Here is a 20,217-nt window from a genome sequence, read left to right as displayed (position 1 = left end):
AGGATGCACCACTGTGCCAACATCAGCACCACCACCACCATCACAATCACCACCACCATCACAACCATCACCACCACCATCACAATCACCACCACCACCATCACAATCACCACCACCATCACAATCAATCACCATCACCACCACCATCACCACCACCATCACAATCACCACCACATCACAATCACCACCACATCACAATCACCACCACCATCACAACCACCACCACCACCACATTGCGGAGAGCAAGGTTAGAACGTAAAACCGGGTTTATTGAAAACAACAAAAGTTTAAACGTGTTCATGTCACCTTAGATTGTAGCGGTGTTTAATGCGGCGCGTGCCTCCATCACACACACTCTCTCTCTCTCTGGACGTTGACCTCTCCACGGGGTGTGCCGAATGCAGCGAACGCGAACAGAAGCATTCCAGGGGCGATGAGAATTGAGCAACATCGACTTGGATTCCTCGCTGGGTATCAACACCATCATCATCATGATCGTCTTCTTCGTCATCGCGGTCTCTCGCCGTGACGGGATGCACGCGCGCGTGGCGAGAAGACAACTCACGTCGCCAGCATCACCATCGAGGGTTAATTTTAGCTGGAGCTGTCCGGGGCAGAGCTCCGGAAAATTACATGCCCCCCCCCCCCTTCCCGCCATCCACCCCCTCCTCCTTTCCGCTGTCGGAGGGAGGGGGTCCAGCCAACATTCCATAAGAAATTAAGCCGTGGATCATGTTCAATAGGCGACGTTTCGAGCAGTGGCCCTTCTTCATAGTGAACGTCAAAGCGAGCAGTGAGACGGTGCTCAACTCGTTGACAACCCCTTGAGCCAGTGGTGACAATTCCACATTCTTATGGCGGGGGGGGGGGGGGGGGAGTTTCTGCCAAATAAAAACTGCTGTCGACTTCCCCCTGAAATGATACAGGATTTTATAGACCCCGGAGAGATGATGGGCCGAGTTAACCGTCAACCCCCCCCCCCCCCCCCAACAAACGAGGATTTGAAACTCGCAACCTGCTGACTGCGAGGCCCGCTCTGCCCGAGCGCAGAGCGGGATTCACAGTGGGAGGAGCGGGGGGAGGGGTCACCACTCACAACCCCATCGCGGCCCCAGTGCTTCTTGCGAAGCGACGCCGGGCATCAGAGCCCCCAGGTGAATTGCGGCCCGCAGCCAAACGACACAGAGCTAGACTATAATGAGACACACGCACGCGTATGCACCCCCCAAACCCCTCGCACGAATAAAAGACAAAAACCAAGACATAACAGCATTTAAATCGCCATGTTTGTACACATCAACTGAACTGTTGCTCGCTGTGGAAGCGGGGCGTGGAGGCTGGCGACACGACAGGGCGGGGATTCCGCGGTGGAACAGCTCATGGGTTGGAGTTGCCCATCGCTTGGTGGTGCTGCTGCATCACTCACGGGCCGTCACACAGCGGCCTATTGGAAGCTTCGTTCGTGACAACAGACGACTTTCACGGTGACTTGGTGGAGCGTGCGTGCGACAAGCCCTCGGCTGGACAATGCCGTCGATAACGCCGCTTAGAAGTTGACCCTCAGGGTCCGCGTTGCATCGCATCGGGCAAGGGCTGCCTGAGCCAATGTGGCCGAGTGTTATGACTGAACGTGAATTGGTAACGCAAACCCCCTACGATGCCACACGATGTGGTTTTGGGCACGTCCTCGGTGTGAGCAAGTTTGTTGAAGTTCTGGAAAGGAGGTTAGGGATGTCGGTTGGCTGGGTAAAGATGACAAATTAGAAGACGCTGCTGCTGCTGCTTGCCGACGTGCCGGTGAAAAACGACTCAAGGTCCGAATAGGGTGTAAGGTGGGAACTCGAGCTAAAGACCTGGCACTCGGGAGGAGGAAATAATATCTGAACCCCGTAGCCCCAACAATGTCAAAACAAAACCTACCAACTCACGAATCGCGACCCAATTCAGAACCTAATCGATTGCACCGCAAGGAGCGCCAATTGTCACAGCGTCCAGTTCTCGTGACGCCACCAGACTAAACATCACCTTCCATTGTTTAATGGTGGTGGGAGGGAACGGGGAATCCTTGACGAAGCTGACAGGTGGCGTGTGACGGCCCGGGTGTGTCGCAACAGAGAGAAGCCGATTGCCGTTCGGGCGTCTTCATCGGAGCCAGAACGGTGCGTGGTGTTGACACCCATCTCACGCAGCCAACTTCAACCCTCAGCCGGCACGCAGCGCACTGCGCCCACCACACGAGGGGGCTCATCAGCCAAACAGGGGAGGTCCCGGGGGGGGGGGCGGGGGTGGGGGCGGACACGCAAAACGGAAGTCGTAGAGCCATTCATTTATTCCACGTTATACCAGAGCGTAGTTTTCATACGGCGCGCGCACACACACACCCAGTAGTAGACTATGCGTCTGTCTGGCCACGAGGCCAACATTATCGTTTCGTTTTGCTTTACAAAGTGGGATTTCCTCTCCGTCTCACACGCATACACAACTGGTTACCTTAAAATGGGATGGGCGTACAGGCAGGGGAGGTGGTGGTGGTGGTCGCTGTTGGGAGAGGAGGATGGGGGTGGTGCAGGGGAGCGAGGGGGTGGTGGGGGGACCCGGATTGGTCGTGGTACCCACCCCCCCACACCGAGACGCGACTTTCCACACCGCCCCGCCGGCATCTCGCGCACGCGCCGGCCGCTCTCGCGAGGGCACAGGCGACCGAGCGCGCACTCGGCGCTACCTCGACACGGCCCCGTCACGGCGACATCGTCACGGCGACATCGTCACGCTCCCACACACACACCCACCTCTTCACCGCCCCCCCATCCTCCTCGTCCTAACAAGCAAAGCATTGCCAGTGCTTGGCAGCGGTTGTGGCGAAGGAGACGCGCACGGCCAGGGCTTAATCGCTCTCGACATGGAATTGGTGGCACGTGGCTTTCGAGTGCCGGGCGGGGAGTTATTTTGGCCGCGGCACGAAACTTGCGGAGCCGCCACATCCGCAGCAAGAGTTTACCGTGGACGTGGTGTGCCAGGAGCTGAAAATATATCCCGGCTCGCTGGCGAGACCGGCGCAGCTGGCGCGCGAGTGGGACGGGACCCGTGCGGCCATTGCGAGCGTAACGCTCCCTCTGGATGTGGTGTGCCGGGGGCGTCAATATTTAATCAGAAGACGCGGCTGCAATTAAGCCCTGGACATGGACGTACGCGGAACACACACACACACACAAATGTACGCACGCGGGAACACGCACAGTTTAGAGTTTGCCGTTCTTCCCCCACACCTTCGATTAGCACGGTTGGCCAAGTACAGTGCGAAAAGAAGTTCAACATACAGACATGCACACGGGAACATACCCACGGATGCGCGCACGCACGCGGGAACACGCGCGGCCACCGGCAGTTGAAGGTTGCGGCAGGGCACCGACGAGCAAACTCCCTCCTCCACCTCGGGCAAGAATGACGAGGCCGAGAAACGGACTCCGCCGGCAAAGCCTCCCCCACCACCACGTGCAGCAGGGGTCGCCGCTGCGTGGAGACGGGACGCCACCGAGACGCCGCTACCCTCCTGCGCGGCAATCGCCGGCCAACAAAAACAACACAACGGGCCTGGAACGATTTCACATATCCCCCTGCGAACTGTCACGATTCGCGGACGGGGAAGTGGGGGGCGGGCGATGGGAGTCGCGGCGACGATTCGATTTTAAGGGTCAACAAATCGCGTTGCGTCGTCAAGTTCGGCGTCGTACTGCGTCCGTCGCCAACGATCGCGGCGCCTTCACGCCGCCCCATTTGAAATCGCCGAATCGAAGCTGCGCTTACAGGCCCCGGTGTACAATCGGGGAAGGGGGGGGGGGTTCTCTTCTGTTTGTTTAAATTGTATTCATCCCTGGGGACCGCGTTAGAAATCCACTCGTCGCTCCCTGCACGAGGTAGGGTGGGGGGAGGCGGCTGGCTGTGGGGGAGGGGGGGGGGTCTGGGTGCAGCCAGGGCTTAATTTCTCACCGAATACCTGACGAGTCACTGCTAGAATGGAGCCGTAGCCACAGCGAGAGGGTACACCCTTCTCTGGACGTGGTGTGCCGGGCACGGAAATACTTTCTAGGTCGCCGCTCGACTGGATTAAATGGCACGTGACTGAGCGACAGCCGTAGCCAGGCGCGGTGGTGCTCTGGACTCGGTGTGCCGGAGACTGAACCGGCTGAAACTAAGCCCTGCGTGCAACGGAAACGCGTGCCGCGGCAAAAATGCTGGACTCGTATTTTACTTCGATCGGCCTTTCGGCAAGAACGCCACTCGCCACGCACCCTCCCCCCCCCACCACGAACACACGGATGCGATCGTACGGAGTCAACATCGACCCGTGGCGACACTTGGGGGACTCATGCTGCTGCTTCCAGTGCCCAAAAGCCGACACAGACCTCGCTGGATTGGATTCACGGGTGGGGGGGGGGGACGACACACTGTGGGTTGCTGCTGCGCGGTGGTCCGCTCCGGTGTGCCGCTGAGCCAGGCCGGATTTTGCCCGAGGGCCTCGGCACACGATGCATAACTCCGTCTGGCGCTCCGATCGACCGCATGCTTTAAGGTCACTCGACAACAATCATCATCATCATTATTATTGTCGTCGCTATGCACATCGAGTACTGTGACGAGTAATGATAAACAGGAATAAAAATATTGACGATCAAATAATAATAAGAACGGTGGCGACGCCTTAGCCGATGGTATTACCGGAGCCTTTTCCTTCCGTTCACACATCGCGGTCGCGTCCCACGCGCGGTTTAAGTACAAATCAACGGTAGGAGAGGGCGGATGTGCGAGTAGCAGACACCGATGGGTAGCTTGAGAGGGAGGGGAGGGCGGGGGTCGTCAGCGGCCGGGTTCAGGGGTCACAGGGCAGGGGTTCGGGAGGGTTGCAGGGGGAGGAGGGAAGAGGAGGAGTCGCAGTGGGAGGGGAGGGGGGGCAGCAGCGATGGCCCCGCTCAGGCGCAGCACTTGCTCTTGATGCCCATCACGCCGCTCGAGCTGGTCGTGTCTACAACGTCCTTCCTCTCCGGCTCCTTCACTGGCGTCTGTGAGCGGGACACGGCGAGACAGAGACAGTGAGTGAGTGACACAGAGACAGTGAACAGTGAGTGAGTGACAAAGAGACAGTGAGCAGTGAGTGAGACAGCAAGCAGTGAGTGACACAGTGAGCGGTGAGTGAGACAGTGAGCGGTGAGTGACACAGTGAGTGGTGAGACAGTGAGCGGTGAGTGATACAGCGAGCGGTGAGCGAGACAGCGAGCGGCGAGTGACACAGCGAGTGGCGAGTGAGACAGCGAGCGGTGAGTAAGACAGCGAGCGGTGAGAGAGACAGCGAGCGGTGAGTGACAGTGAGCGGTGAGTGACACAGTGAGTGGTGAGACAGTGAGCGGTGAGTGATACAGCGAGCGGTGAGCGAGACAGCGAGCGGCGAGTGACACAGCGAGTGGCGAGTGAGACAGCGAGCGGTGAGTAAGACAGCGAGCGGTGAGAGAGACAGCGAGCGGTGAGTGACAGCGAGCGGTGAGTGACAGTGAGATAGTGAGACAGTGAGTGAGACAGCGAGTGAGACAGCGAGTGAGACAGCGAGTGAGACAGCGAGTGAGACAGCGAGTGAGACAGCGAGTGAGACAGCGAGTGAGACAGCGAGTGAGACAGCGAGTGAGACAGCGAGTGAGACAGCGAGTGAGACAGCGAGTGAGACAGCGAGAGAGACAGTGAGCATGCGAGTCCAGCGACCGTCACCTTTTTGAGGATGTCCTCGGCGAGTGTGAAGAAGGCCTTCTCGATGTTGATGTTGGACTTTGCGCTCGTCTCAAAAAATCTGATGTTGTGCTCCCTCGAGATCTGCAAATGGAACACGCGAGCGGGTGGGCGATGAGGGGTGCGATCGGGGGGGGGGGGGGGAATGGCGATGGGCTTACTCGTCGCGAGCTGTCGGACCGCCTGTGGCTGCAGGCGTCGCCGTGAACCCTTTACGCACAACGCATTGGTAGCATCGTCGTCGTCAACCGTGGCCTATCAACAGCTGGATTAAGGCCTTCAGAAGCCGTCGCCATCCCTCGGTCACACGACAATCCATCTGACGCCGGCACGCCCACTTGATGCACAGTTCCATGCGTGCGACTAAGGACCTCTCTCTCTCTGGGGCGTTCCGTCATTAAGATGTGACCGTCGTTAGCGGCCTACAAAACATTGACGTTATGAATATATTTCTCTAAATCCAGTCATTTACAGAATTATCACTTTCCATAACCCGTGTGGTTGTTGCGGTTGTTGTTGTAGTTCAAGTTGTGGGAGCGAAGAGGCTTGTACCTGCTCGCCCTTCTCCTTGGGCACCACGCGCTTGTCCTCCATGTCGCACTTGTTCCCCAGCAGCATCCGCTCCACGTCCTCGCTCGCGTGCTGCTCACATGGGGGGTGGAGGAGGGAGGTCAACCAGCCTCATCGGCAACAACTCTCCCCCCACGACATCTCCGTGCCCAATGACTCGCACTCCCTACATCTTCCTGCCCAACGACTCGCACACTCGACATCTCTCTGTGGTTCACCTGTAAGATGAGTGACTCTCAATCGGAAAAGTGCGAGTTCAAATCCTTGTTCGGGATAGTGGGGGAGGGTTGACTCAGCCCATCATCCCTCCCTCAGAGGTGAATAAAAAAGGTACCACTTTGTGGGGAAGTCAAGAGTCCTATGGGTAGACTCGCTCCCCGCCGCTACATGAACGTGGCATGTCCACACCACTGACTGGCGGCCGCACACAGGAGATGTGCACCAGAAGGAACTCGCCCGTGGCTTGTGTTTTCACCAGGGTGTCCGCGGGGCTCGCACAGCCAACGCGCTGCCGCAGGGGCCGTGTTAGCGTAACCGACCGTCTTTATCGTAAAGCTAGGCGAGAGAAGCCAAAGCAACAACAAAAAAAACTAAGCTTCTGTTGCGAGGAAAGAAAATTACACGGAAACTGCACAAACAGGTTCCTCATTGCAAGAGAAAACAAAAATAAAATCGCAACAACAAAAAACCCCAGGCACTCAAACCAGACGCAGGGGCGAAACCAGAGCGTGGAACAAAATAACATCGTGGAACGGAGCGAGGATTTGATTTTTCAGACCGTCACATTTTAACCGCAAGGACATCATCATGCTGCGATTCATATTTGTCATTGGGTTTGGCCACATGGTAGTAGCAGCAGCAGTGGTAGTAGTCTTATCCCGATGTTCTGGTCACTAACGCCGCACCACACGTTTACGCCGATTCTATTTCTACGTGCCAATGTCTCGATTAGATTCTGACCGACAGAGTTGCTACTTCTCCTCCGCCTCAGCCACCCCTGGGGGCTTTTTCATGACCGGGGCATGACGCGAAACAGCCTTGTACTGATCGTCCCACGCCAGAAAAGCACGCAGCCTTAGAGAGCAGACGGGAAACCCCCGTCAGCCGTCCTCCTCGGACCACGACTCGAGAGAGAGCCCGGTGAGAAAACCCAGCGTGGTGTTGCAAGATGAAGAGGGGAGGGGGCGGAGTGCCATCAGACGAGACGTGGGGAAACTCGAGCCGAGGATCGGACCTTAGCGAGGCTGCACAGATCATCACGATCCATGGGCTGATGGCCTGTAGGTGTCCACTGCACATGTTGCCACGTTTCCACTTTCCTGTCTTGTGCCAATATGCTCACACTCGCATATATGCCTTCCCTTAATTGTGCTCCTTCGCTGGATGTGGCCGAATTCCAGCTCTGAGAATTAAAAATATCGGTTTGACTGTCACGTGATCAGCATCACCCTGCGGCAGGGTGGGTGGGACAGTGCTGCCCTCTACTGTGTGCACCGGAGGTCACTTGACAAAGCCCTTTCAGAGACAGCTCTGCCATGTGCGCTTCTGTGGGCCACGCTCGATGAACAAGTCCTCCGACCCGCGATGTGACGCCGATGATGGCACAATTGGGATGAGAACAGGGGTAAGGGTGCAGCCCTGCGATTGCTTGCTCAGGTCACTGCTGGCAGAAGGGCCTCACTTAGGAGGCATCTATAGAGGATATCTTGGCCTAATCTTCCACACCGGCCAGACCCTTTTTCAAGAGGCGGGAGTATCCACCCCACAAACAACACCGCAAGCCAGTTCAAAAGCCAATAGTTGGATTCAAGCAAATGTCCGGTAGGTGCGTGCTCATAGCTGCTAAAAATAGGGGACACCACCCCCACACACCCACCCCCCTCTCTACCCTCTCCACTTGACAAACGGTGGCGACAGGGCTGTCCGTCTCAGCACATTCACCGGCGCCGAGGGGACAAAGGCAGCCGGGCGAGATTACGGGAGAGGCGGCTCGGGGTTTGGGGACGGCCAACGTCACACACCGGGCGTTCCAGCCAAACCCCAAAATAGTGCGCGGGCGCCCAGTCGCCGCGCTAGCCGCCGCTGCCAGGAGACCGCACGAAGTACAGTACAACGATTGACCTGGCTGTGGTGCCCTCTTGCTGCCCGACACACAGGGCACCCCCCCCCCCCCCCACCACGCCCGCAGCAGCCTACAACATCCTGCTTCTTACACACGGGGTGGGGGGCCCATGAGAGCGCGAGCCAGGCGTGACCCCCGCTTGGCTTTCCGATCCGGCGAGAGATCGTGGCACGTTGCGGGCGATTTGGCCGCAGGGAGACACCCGTACACAGTACAACGTTGCGCATATTCGACAAGGCTGGGAACTATTGGGGTATGGGCGGCGTGAATATGTGGGATCAGCGAACGCCTACATAAGAGGTTAGTTCCGGAACACGCGTGTACGTTACTGGACCAAAATCAAGCGGGAAAACACTTCGCCGAGCTTGGGACGAAGCTTTGCGGGGGACCCACACGAGGTTAAGAATAACGTTGCGGCTGCGTGCGTGAAGAGCGCACATTTGCGAACGCCCACAGAGGACAACAGCTGCGCCGAGCCCACAAACGCCGCGCTCGGGCGTTGGTGGCAGACAACCGGCCCGGGCCGGACAGGCGACAGTTGGACGCCCGGGACGCCGCACGGCGTCGCGTCGCCAAATTTCGGACCGCGTCGGTGAGCGACGACCACGGCGGGGCCACTCGCCTCGTCAATGTTGCGCAGCCACTTGCTGATGTTCTCGAAGCTCTTGGCGTTGGTGATGTCGTACACCAGCATGATGCCCATGGCGCCGCGGTAGTACGAGGTGGTGATGGTGTGGAAGCGCTCCTGCCCGGCCGTGTCCCTGCGTACAGACAAAGAAAACAAAGACACCCCCCCCCGCCGTATAGCCTTTAACGGACCGTTGGGGCAAGTGCTGCAGCACCTCCGAAGGCCGTCACGGAGCACGAGAGGGTGGGTAGGTCGGTGGCCAGCACCACGACGACGCTTCAATGATAATGTATTACTTCAGAGAGCTTGGCATTGAACGATGACCCATTTACAAACAATGAGGGATTGTGCGCACTTAAATATTGGGCAGTTCACCAGCATTGGTTTAAGTAAGCATGACTCAATCTCTCTTTAGACTTGAGGAATCCGATGAGCTATGAAGCTCTATTTCACAGATGAGACGCTGAATGTCAAAACAGGCCCAGAGTTGTTGCTTGCGTTGAACCAATGCTGCCGAAAAGATGCATTCCCAGAAGGATGAGCGACCGATGTGCAAATCACATCTGAATATTATATGCTGAGACACGAATATGGGAAGCGGACGTTACATCCGCTTGCTCGTCCTAAAAGTAACAAACAGAAGGTAACAGAGGAGGCCTTTGCCCAGCAGTGGGAAGTTAAAGACTGGCAGCAAGATCAGAGATATGACAAACTGCCGTGACATTGGGGGTTGTCAGTCCTCGAAGGAATCGATGACGGAAGTCGTTCCTTAAACGCGTGGCGGTCTTCACAATACAACTCGGGAACATTTTCCGCACAATGCAGGCCATTATAACGCCGAAGGCTCGCCGTTATAATGCTGAACGCAGGCCGTGAGAACGCTGAACGCAGGCAGTTATAACGTGGTTTCTGAGCAGTCGACGACGAACTACTTTCTTGATCTGGGCGGCTCAGGTGTGATACAGTACGCGGAGTGATACAGTACCGTGGCATACCCTCATCTGCGGCCCGATTTTACAGTGCACACATGATCTAGTACAGTAACTCATCGCTTAACGCGGTCCATTGCAGGAAGGCACCACCTACTACTATTACTACGACTCGCGCGTCAAACGAGAGATGACTCCTGTCCTGCGTTCCCAAGTAGCTGGACAGTCACGCAGGGTCAGGGTGGCTATTCCACACTCCGCTCCTGCAGCTGAGATGACGAGCCCGTCGGGATGAGTCCACCGGGATGAGCCCGTCGGGACGATTCTTCGTGGACAGTTGTGGTCGACCGCTCTTTTGTCCGTTCGATGACTCGGGCCCCTTTAAATCTGGCAGCCGCCTGACATCCTGCCTCCCAAAGATGGGAAAACCTCCTACAAGCCACACCCGGCCTGACGGGGCCGATGACGCCGCCGATGACGCCACCGAGCCCTGACCATCACCTCCCGTCCAGCGGCACGGGGCTGCAGTGCACTGCACCAACCGCTACGACGCTCGCACACAAGCAACAAGGTTCCACGTGTAGCCGTGTAGACTGCTGGGGGCAGGTGCTGTTAGCGAGCAACTATTGAGGCAGGCACGTCACACGAGGTCGTTGTGGCAAGTACCACGCCTAGCCACCTTCATCTCTCTCGTGCGGTGTTCCCACACCAAATTATTTACACATTTTTTAACTCTGCGTCAACCTAGCAGAGGGTCCTGAACACATTGATACGTCACTCGCGACCAAAATCACAGAGGGATTCGAACCCAGATCGCTGGGTTTGTCTTTGTGTATGCACCGAAGTACAAAGATCCCCCATATAGCCTTAAACAGACTGTTTGGGCAAGTGCTGTTAGCGAGCACCTATGATGACTGGCACGGCAAGGGGTGGTTGGCCAACATTTCGCCTGGCCACCTTTGTTTTCCCAGTGGCTACACAACACACCAGGTACTCAATTGAGGCCGAGTCAACCTAGGGGAGGCCCACAACCGATTCAGATAATCGTCACTGGTATTGGCCGTGAGCAGGAATCGAACTCGGGTTGCCAGGCACACCACCACACGAGAGGCAACCACGCAGGCATGCAGATGGAAATATGTACGGACACGGCTCAACAGCCGCGTACAAGGCCCTTTTTTTTCTCTTCCTGTAAACCCGTTGAGTCGCTAGCGCCCCAATCTCGCATGTTGCAATAAATTCAATGGAACGCTGCCCCGGGGCGGGTTCAGCACTCCACCACTGGCAGGAGGGAGGGGGGCGGGAGGTTGGGGGTGGGGGAGGGGCGGTGGGATTCCAATGCGGACCTCAGCCAACCAAATAATGCACACGCAGGGCCCACTCTTGTAACGATCGGCAGGCCCCTGAACGTGAATACAGCAGCTCAGGATCAGCAGCCAAGTGTGTATCGATTAACTCCTGTTTTATGTGGTCAAATGGTTTCTGGAAAATAAAAATAATAATAAACAGAGCCTCTTCATTTATCCGGGAAAGTCTCGTTGAGTCTCAAGGCTCCTTTACAGGAGGGTCCTACAATGCTTGGCCAATGCGATTCGTGAGTGTTGCGTTCAACACTTGAATACGTCCTGTTGAAAACATCATTCTGATCCGTCATTTCAAGAATAAAATTCGCTTCCACAGCCTCCTTATTAAAATCTCACGAGAAAGACACACATATTCGTAGAAATCTTATTTCGCACCGTACATAGCCATCCATGCTAATCGGAGGTGCGGGGGAAGGACAACAAACTATGTATGTAGAACAAACTATGTATGCATTGCACGTGAAAAAGAAAAACGAGTCTTCGGATTTCCTGGACTTGTATCCCACCATGAAAATGAGGAAATTCCACTGCTGGCTCAAGGCCAGCGATGGAAAGGGACGCCACTATAATTACACTCTCACACCGCACAAACGTTCTCAAGTGCGCAACTCAAAATCCGACGCTCGCTCATTTGCCAGATTTCCATTCCCAAAAATCGAACCGCGTTCAAAGAAATCCACCCAACTCCCTCGCGCAAGTTGGGATTGCACCGTCAACGTCGGCCGGGCCGATATCAAACGACGCCAGCAGCAGCCGGCAACACTATAGCACTCAATTCAGTTCCTGAAAATGCTCGCGGCACCTAGAGCGAAACGTTGGACAGAGGGCAGTTGTTCACGCAGATGCTCCACCGTTTGAAGTAGATGGACGCATTCGCACGGTCGCTGGAGGGTGGAGTTGTCTCCATTTGTGCACGAGTTGTGAGCAAAGACGCGCGGTGGTCTGCGGGTGTGCGAGTGAGTGACTGTGTGAGCGAGTGGGTGGGTGTGTGCGAGTGGGTGTGTGTACTTCACGTGGCCTCAAGGTGCACATTGCCTGGCACAAGCGTCGTGGTGACGTCACCGCCACTTAGTGACGAATGGCGGTTGTTGTTGTAAGCGGTGTTGCGTAGCGTTTAGCGTACCTTGCTACAAATCCGACAACCCAAGTTCGATTCTCTCTCATGGCCAACACCAGAAACGATTATCTGAACCGGCCCTGGGCCTCCTCTAGGTCAACTCAGCCTCATTAGAACCTGGTACGGTGTGTCAACATCGCCACTGAGGAGACAAACGTGGCCGGGTGAGGTTCCGGCCACCCACAGAATCGGCCTTCATAGGCGCTACTCATTCACAGCACTTGCCTCAACAGTCTGTTAAAGCTATATGGGGGATATTTGTCCCGTGGGTGTACACGTGTGAGGGAGTCCATGTGTGAATACGTGTGTTCATTGAGCGAGTGTGTCCGTGTGCGAGAGTGTGAATGAATGGTTGTAAATGGGCGAGTGAGTGACAAGTTGAGGCACCATCAGTCATATTTTAAGAAAACGATTCACTGGAAAACTCTGCCGTAGAGAGTTAACCGTCCTGCTGCACCCTAACGGCCTTCACTTGCGGTTGGGACAGGGCTCTTAGCCCACGTAGCGTCGTCACCTCCACAGGTAACATTTAAACAACGCCCACACAGTGCGGAGCCAAGCGCTTGCGGGAATCTCCGTGTCAGTCAGGCTGACACAAGCAAGACAAGCCCTGGGGCGCAGGTGAGCTCACCCAACGGAAAGGAGACACACACCCACACACACACATACACGCATGCATGCACAGAAAGATCCCCTGTGTGTAGCCTATTACAGACTGTTGGGGGAAGTTTTGTTATAGCCAGCATATATTAAGACCAGCATGGACATTGGTGAGGTGGCAGAACCACCACCCGCGACCTTTGTCTTCCCAATGCTGATGCTTGCATGTCGCACCAGGTACTCATTTCAGAGCGAGTCGACCTTGGGAAGGCCTGGAACCAGTTCAGATAATCGTCACCCATGTTGGCCGCGAGCGAGAATCAATCTCGGGTCACAGGGTTCGAAGCGCAGTGTGCCAACCATTGCACCGCCGCTCCACACACACACGTGCACACATGCGACCGCAAGCACGCATAGTCTGCTTTGCGACATGCTCTAAACATGTCCCAACGACGCATCCTTGCGATGCGCCACTGCTGCGTGACAGCACTGAGGCTACAATAATTCCTCATTATCATAGCCATCAGCCACTTTTAATCCACTGCTAAAAGCCCCCCCCTCCACTAAAGTCGTCAGCATCCCTCATGACTCTGCGACGTAATAAGGATTGTGAGATGGCGATAGCGTCAATTATTATTGCCTGATATTTAGCCAGGAAAGGCTTGACGAGTGCTTGTGTAAGAAGCGTGCTGCCACACTGGAATGACCCCACGCCATGTTAACGAGCGTCTGACTGCGTGTGGTAGGAAACTGGAGAAATTGCCACTGGCGTTAAACCGTGGCCGGGAATTGAACTCTGGCGGCCGGGTTCACAGCGTAATGCGTGAACTACTGCTCCGTCTGCTACACCCAAGTATGTGTGTATATATTTCAAATATATAAACATTATTTTAAACGCACACTACAAGGAACATGACAACATTGCACAATTGGTCAGTGCTGCTTTAAGTTGACAGGATGTGGCCAGGTGGCTCTGCGGCTCGCAATCGCAAGGACATTAGTTCAATTCCCAGCCAGGGACCAACCAAGACCATCATCATATCACCATCGTTACCATCGCTGTGGAGTCAATAAATACTGCTTGTATATAGTATTTTTTCCTCTCATATAAGGCTTGTTCCCAGCATATGAATGTGGAATCTTTACCAATGCCTCATCTGCTGCTCCCATAGTCTGGAACTCCCCCTTACCCAAGCCATGTGCTGTTGACTCCCTGCCTCAAGTAAATGCGCAAGACCTTTCTCACCGCCTCTGCCGAAGACCGCCTGCCTCTATCTATCGGTAAAATAAAACATCTACGTTTCTGTACAGCGTCTTGACATTCCATCGCATTTAGGCGGTATGTAAATTTACATTGCGTTCGACTGTGCCGGGTTTCCAATTGAACTGTATAATAAAACATGCCCCCTTTTAAATGGAATGAAAGTTGTTTGGAAAATCAATAGGACGGCTACAAATGTACACGTGCTTGCAAGAATCTCTCCCTGCTCGGGCACAGGACGCAGATGAACACGTCCTTTAGGTTTGGTTGAATAAATGTGTTTCGGACGCAGTTAACAGGGTTTTCAGTCCAATCACGGTTAATATTAAGAACAAAATATACAATCAAAGCATGAACTGCAATACAGGACTCGGGCAGTGACCGTTTAAGAGAAACTATAACAATTTAGAAATCTGTTAATTAACCCAACTTATTTGAAGAAAAAAAAGCAACAGAGCAATTTTTATTCGAATAGGTTTAGTTCTGGGGCAAAAAGGTTTAGTGGTACGCACAACACGCCCCAAAGCTGGCGTGCAAAGTTAAACTCCAGCCACAGCTAATATCAGCACCAAACCGCATTGACCAGAACAGAAAATTTCGGTCTCAGCACCAACAAAGCGCGAGGAGGCCTTCATCCAGCAGCTGGTTAACAAAGGACTGACAACGTTTCTTGTTGTTGTTAGCTGGTAACTTCCCACTGCAGGGTAAAAGCATCCCTCCCCCCCCCCCAGTTTCTTCTATTCCTTCCTTTCGTGAGGTGTTCATGTCCAGCAACAGCCTCCGAACTCATGGATTTCACGACAATTACTTATTTCCATTCTAATTTCAGCTATCGTATTTCTCCTGCTTCAGCCTGGAGACTCGGTGAAGGTCGTCAACGGAAATGAACGAGGAAATGCACGTCAGCAGCGGGACACTTTGACGTGACTCAAGTTGACATAGAACACTATATTAAGCACGAGCTTTTTATATTATTATTTATTTTTAAAGGGAGACGCGACGCTACCTACAAACCAATAGGCCAAAGGGCCATGGCGGAACTTGTGGAATAGCCCAGGTCTCACTGCACCAACGGCAACATGCGGAGGTTGTGATCCACCCGCATTTGCACATTTAGAGACACGACATTGATAGTTAGGCGGGCGGTGGTCGAGGCAAAGGAGAAAAACACGCCCCGAGATGACATCCACCGTGGAGATAAAGCGATGGGATCAACTCGAGTGCAGGAGCTAGATCAGTGGTGGGCATCGGGCAGGCCGTAGGCTGCATGCGTTCTATGGAACCCCTTGTGATGGCCTGGTCTTAGTGCCTCCAGGGTGATGCGTGGCAGTCGTGCTGAGTGCACAAGCAAAGATGTCAAGCCTGCGGCCCACTCAGGTGGAGGAGGGCCGCTCATGCGGCCCGCTAACTCGTCTGGGTCGCCCGTCACGAATGTTTGTTGCATCGCAAGACTGTCATAGAAGGCAACGGCTTGGGGAAGCCTTAATCTAGTAGTGAACAGATCATGGCTGGTGGTTATGATGATGAAACCATCCACATCCAACTCCCTTTCAACACACTTACCATATCTGCAGCTTAATCTTCTTCCCACCCAGTTCTATTGTCTTGATCTTGAAATCAATTCCTGTGAAGAAACCACAAACGCGTCGCTGTTATTTACAAGCAAAATGAATAGAAATTCATGGTCGAGATTTATGGTAACATCCATGTATTCGGAAAATGCCAAAACACTTCATCATTCCTGCCAATTTCCCTGCAGTTAGCGATGGAGATATTGGTATGGCTACACCATAAATCAGACAAACATTGACGCTTAAATTGTGATCTTTAAAATAAATTCCCTCTAACTTTAAACTATATTACCTTTTCAATGTGGACACGTCTTGCAAGATTTCACTTCTACGAGCAATTTTTGCTGCTAGCTATTAACCACCTTGCGTCAAAAAAGTGGACCCAGATGATTAAATATAATAACTTGTTCCCAAGTCACCTGAAATAGGCCTCGATCCACGTTAGTGACAGAGCTTTATATGCCCTTCAGAGTGTTCAATGCGTTTTTTGCTCGTTTCTGAGAGCTGGAATATGCGAAAATAAAAAAAATCGATGGCTTTTATTGTGCAGCCATTGGTGACCGGGCTGAGATCATCAATTTGCTACTTGAGACCTCGCTTTAATCATAAGTGGCCGAAACATGAACTCAAGCCCAGGATCTTCGTGGTACCAACCCAGGTGTCTCGGATCGCATTTGATTCCTAAACCACTGCGGCTACTCAATTTAGTAGTTTTAGATGCGACACATTTTGAAAGAGTTCCAAAACTTGCATGCAACCGAAACTTTAAAATCACCTCGAAGAAATACAGGATTAGGGCGTGTTTCATTTTCCTTCTCGTCTTGGACATGTCATGAACCCAGTGTCGGGGTTAATGGAAGTGCCGTGAGGCAGGGACGCATTACCCACCGTCTCACAATGAGCCATTAAGCACAGAAACTACATGCACGGATATATGCTGTGTGTAATCGTCAGCCGTTTGTCGACCCGCTGCCCCCACTCCAATCAAATCCGCTGTGGGAATGTATTCGAGTGGTTATAAGCCCCACGACCGGAGTTTGATTCCTGGCCACCAAACTCCTTCACCAACCCTGCAACTCACAAGGGTGGCGAGATTATGGAGCAACAACCCCCACGACCGACTTGGCGTGGGGGAATCCATCCTCCATCCCGCAGTGGATTGACAAAGGGCTGTAAAATGTTATGATTGTAATTTCCCCTATTTTTATGTACGCGTGTACATAGTTGCTGAATGAGTTTTTTTATGTAGAAGTGACCGTTTTGCAAAATGTGTTGACACGTACGCATGAAAAATGTGAACCAGCCCTATCCTACAATGGCCAACGCGCGTGAAGCAGAGCGGAGTATCCGCAAACACATCGGACAAGGTTCCTCTACTTCCACAGCTCATAATTCAGGGCCGTTGACCACAACATTCACTTACCAAAGCTGCGTATATTTAAGATGATAATCGAATTTCTAAGGCCGTGGTAAAGCACACTGTACTTGTCAGTCTCCGGTATGTATTTGTGTGGTAATGTTTGAGAAATTACTGAAAAATAAAACCACAAATTTATTTCATCACCTTCCATGGCAAACACGCACACACACCGCCCCCTTTCTCTTGCATCACCAGCCATTGCCTATACACTGCTGGATGAAAGCCTTCCCAAGCATTCGCTGTCATCCAACAATCGCCACGAAGTGGCGGTGACAACACTCCGCTTGTGCCAGACTAGGTGCACCTTGAGGCAACGTGAACTGCCGGTTGACCGAGATGACGGACCTGTGCTCCCCACTGTGTCAACGTGCTGCGTTTTAGCCTCCCGGTGTTCTGCTCGTTGTTGTGAGCGTCTCTCCTCCACCCTCTGTTAATGCTGGAGGGCGACTGCCTCCAACTGCCCAGTAGCAGCGTCATTCCCAGAGGCCGATCTTGACACCGCTGTTACCAATCATCAGCAAGTCCACTCCTGTACCGCATCACTCCATCTCTTCTCCAGCCCGTGCCGCGCCCGTTTAGCCCTCCTCTATCCGGCCAAACAGAAGCGACTTTCGGCATGCGGTGGATGCGCATCTATACATCTCAATCCTGGCCATGAGAACCAGTCTTATCGCTCCATCTCTGCGGTGGCCGTCCTGAGGCTGCCATTCCGTTACCAGTCTCGTCCATCGATCTTCATCCCGTCTCGCGACGTACCCTGCCCAAGGCTCATTTACTTTTTGCTAACAATCTGACAACGATTTCTCTGATGTGCTCATTCCCCGACTTCACGTCTCGGTGTGAATACAATAATAACTGCACAGACCTCTCAAATTATTCTTTGTACGACTGCACAAACCAGCCATCGTCAATATTCGCGTTATAATAGTTCCACCAATTCAGACAATTTTAGCCCTGAACGGAGAACATAGGAGTTGCGGTAACAAACAAAAAACAGCACCGTCACGCTCACGAACTGTTAACACAGAAGCACACAAGACATCAACATCATCACGAGCGCCCCCATCCCACCCGTGGCACCGTGGCAGTCCCCCCACCTCCTGGCCATGGCCGATCTCAAAAAACCACTAAACACCAGCCATTGTCTTGTGTCGCCACATCGGCGACACTTTAACAACATCCACGTCGGATAAAACTCGGATCAAGAGGGGCGGACAGACCGAGGGACGAGCGCCGCTAGAGATTCGCGTGTCACGCCGTTGCCATCTTGAGAGGAGGAAATTCACGGACTGGCGGCCAACGCCTACATTTGGGCCATCTCGCTCCTCAAAAAGCCCCACAAACTACGCTCGGCCGCGCCTCGCAGCACCGAAACGCGTTCACGGAGCCACATCGAATCGAAAAAAAACCCGCGTTCATCGGCCAAAACAGCAAACAATATCGCCATAAACCCGGCCATCGCCACCGAGGCCTACAGTCAGCCCTGCGGCCTAGGCGTTTTCCTGAGCCGCCGGCCGGGCTCGGTTGAAGTCGGCCCGGCAAAGTCGGCCACCACCACCACCTGGGTGGACCACCCCTTACCCACCCGCCCCCCACCCCCGACCTTCCGCTGCCTGTCGGCGCCCCCTGCAGCCCGCCCGAGGCCCCACCGATGGTGGAGATGAAGGTGGTGTTGAAGGCGTCGTCCGAGAAGCGGAATAGGATGCACGTCTTGCCCACGCCCGAGTCTCCGATGAGCAGCAGCTTGAAGAGGAGGTCGTACGTCTTCTTAGCCATGGCCGCGCTCAAAATGGCTTCCCCTTGCTCTCCCTGTGTCCGTCTCTCTCCGTCCCCTCGTCTCCACTATGTGTCTCCCTGTCTCCCGATGTTGTCCCTCTGTCTGCCTGTCCCCGTGTCCTCTGTAGCTCGCCTCTCGTATGTCTCCCTGTCTTCCCTATTCGTCTATGTCTCCTTGTCTGTCTCCCTTTGCTCCTTGTCGGTGTCTTGATTGTCCACGTTTCCTCGTCTGTCTGCAACCTTGCCGGTCTTTCTACCCTTGTCTGTGCGTCTCCCGATCGTCTCCCCAAACCCCTTGGCTGCCTTCCCTGTCTACGAGCTCGTCTCTCTTACCTCCCTTGTACCTTCCCTCTCTATCTTCCCCGATCCTACTCTGCCTCTTCTTCCTCCCGTCCCTCTTCGTGTCTCTCCCTCTCCCGCTCTGTGTATACGTGCTGACTATATCAGTTGTCGGTAGTCCCAGCACAAAAGAGCCGCCGGCTTGCCCTCACATTGCCCGGTACGCGGACGCCGGCATCGCGGCGAACAGCTTGCTGGTAGTGTGGATCTCACGCAGAACAAGTCGGCACGCTCTGCCCCGTACTTCTCGGGCCTTCCCCGCGTGTCCCTTGATCGCGTCTGAGCCGTGAGCTATCGAGGCGTTCGCCGCTATCGCTTCCCCCTTTCACCCTCGTCGCCTCGCCCCTGCAATGGCGAGAGGCAGACGGACGAGTTCGGGCCGGGCCGGAGGGCGGCGCTGCTCAAAACAAAAACCACACGGGGTGGGTGCGGGGTGGGGGAGAGGGGTGGGGGGGAGGCCACGAGGGGTGGGGGCGGGGCTAGTGGGGGTGGGGGGGAGGCCACGAGGGTTGGGGGCGGGGCTAGTGGGGGAGGAGCCGGGAGGGATTTGGGGGAGGAGCCAGGAGGGATTTGGGGGAGGAGCCTGGAGGGTGGGGGAGGAGCCGGGAGGGATTTGGGGGAGGAGCCGGGAGGGATTTGGGGGAGGAGCCGGGAGGGATTTGGGGGGGGGGTAGAGGAGGGGCTGGAGAAGCCACGACGGCGGGCGGGCGGGAGGGATGGAGGAGGGGCCATGAGGAAAGGGGGAGGG

At 54.6% G+C, this 20,217-nt stretch overlaps 1 protein-coding gene across 1 annotated transcript; it reads right to left on the bottom strand.

Moving 5' to 3' along the window:
• Positions 1–248: 248 nt before the first annotated feature.
• On the bottom strand, positions 249–19,878 carry LOC144935907 (ras-related protein Rab-10). Its single transcript, XM_078862772.1, has 6 exons — positions 19,004–19,878; positions 15,927–15,987; positions 9,087–9,225; positions 6,325–6,414; positions 5,755–5,856; positions 249–5,057 (listed from the first exon to the last, which is right to left on the bottom strand). The coding sequence occupies exons 1-6, from the start codon at positions 19,128–19,130 to the stop codon at positions 4,968–4,970; spliced, it is 609 nt and encodes a 202-aa protein (XP_078718898.1). The 5' UTR covers positions 19,131–19,878; the 3' UTR covers positions 249–4,967.
• Positions 19,879–20,217: the final 339 nt, after the last annotated feature.

Source organism: Lampetra fluviatilis, chromosome 14, assembly GCF_964198595.1.
Source record: "Lampetra fluviatilis chromosome 14, kcLamFluv1.1, whole genome shotgun sequence".
NCBI classification, from domain to species: Eukaryota; Metazoa; Chordata; class Hyperoartia; order Petromyzontiformes; family Petromyzontidae; genus Lampetra; species Lampetra fluviatilis.
This window is presented reverse-complemented; position numbering and strand designations above follow the sequence as displayed.

Coding starts and splice junctions, on each gene's coding strand:
- LOC144935907 (XM_078862772.1), bottom strand. CDS start 19,130: ATGGCTAAGAAGACGTACGACCTCCTCTTCAAGCTGCTGCTCATCGGA. Junction 6,415..9,086: donor GGCTGCGCAACATTGACGAG/GCGAGTGGCCCC, acceptor CCATGTGAGCAG/CACGCGAGCGAGGACGTGGA. Junction 5,058..5,754: donor CCGAGGACATCCTCAAAAAG/GTGACGGTCGCT, acceptor TCCCGCTCACAG/ACGCCAGTGAAGGAGCCGGA.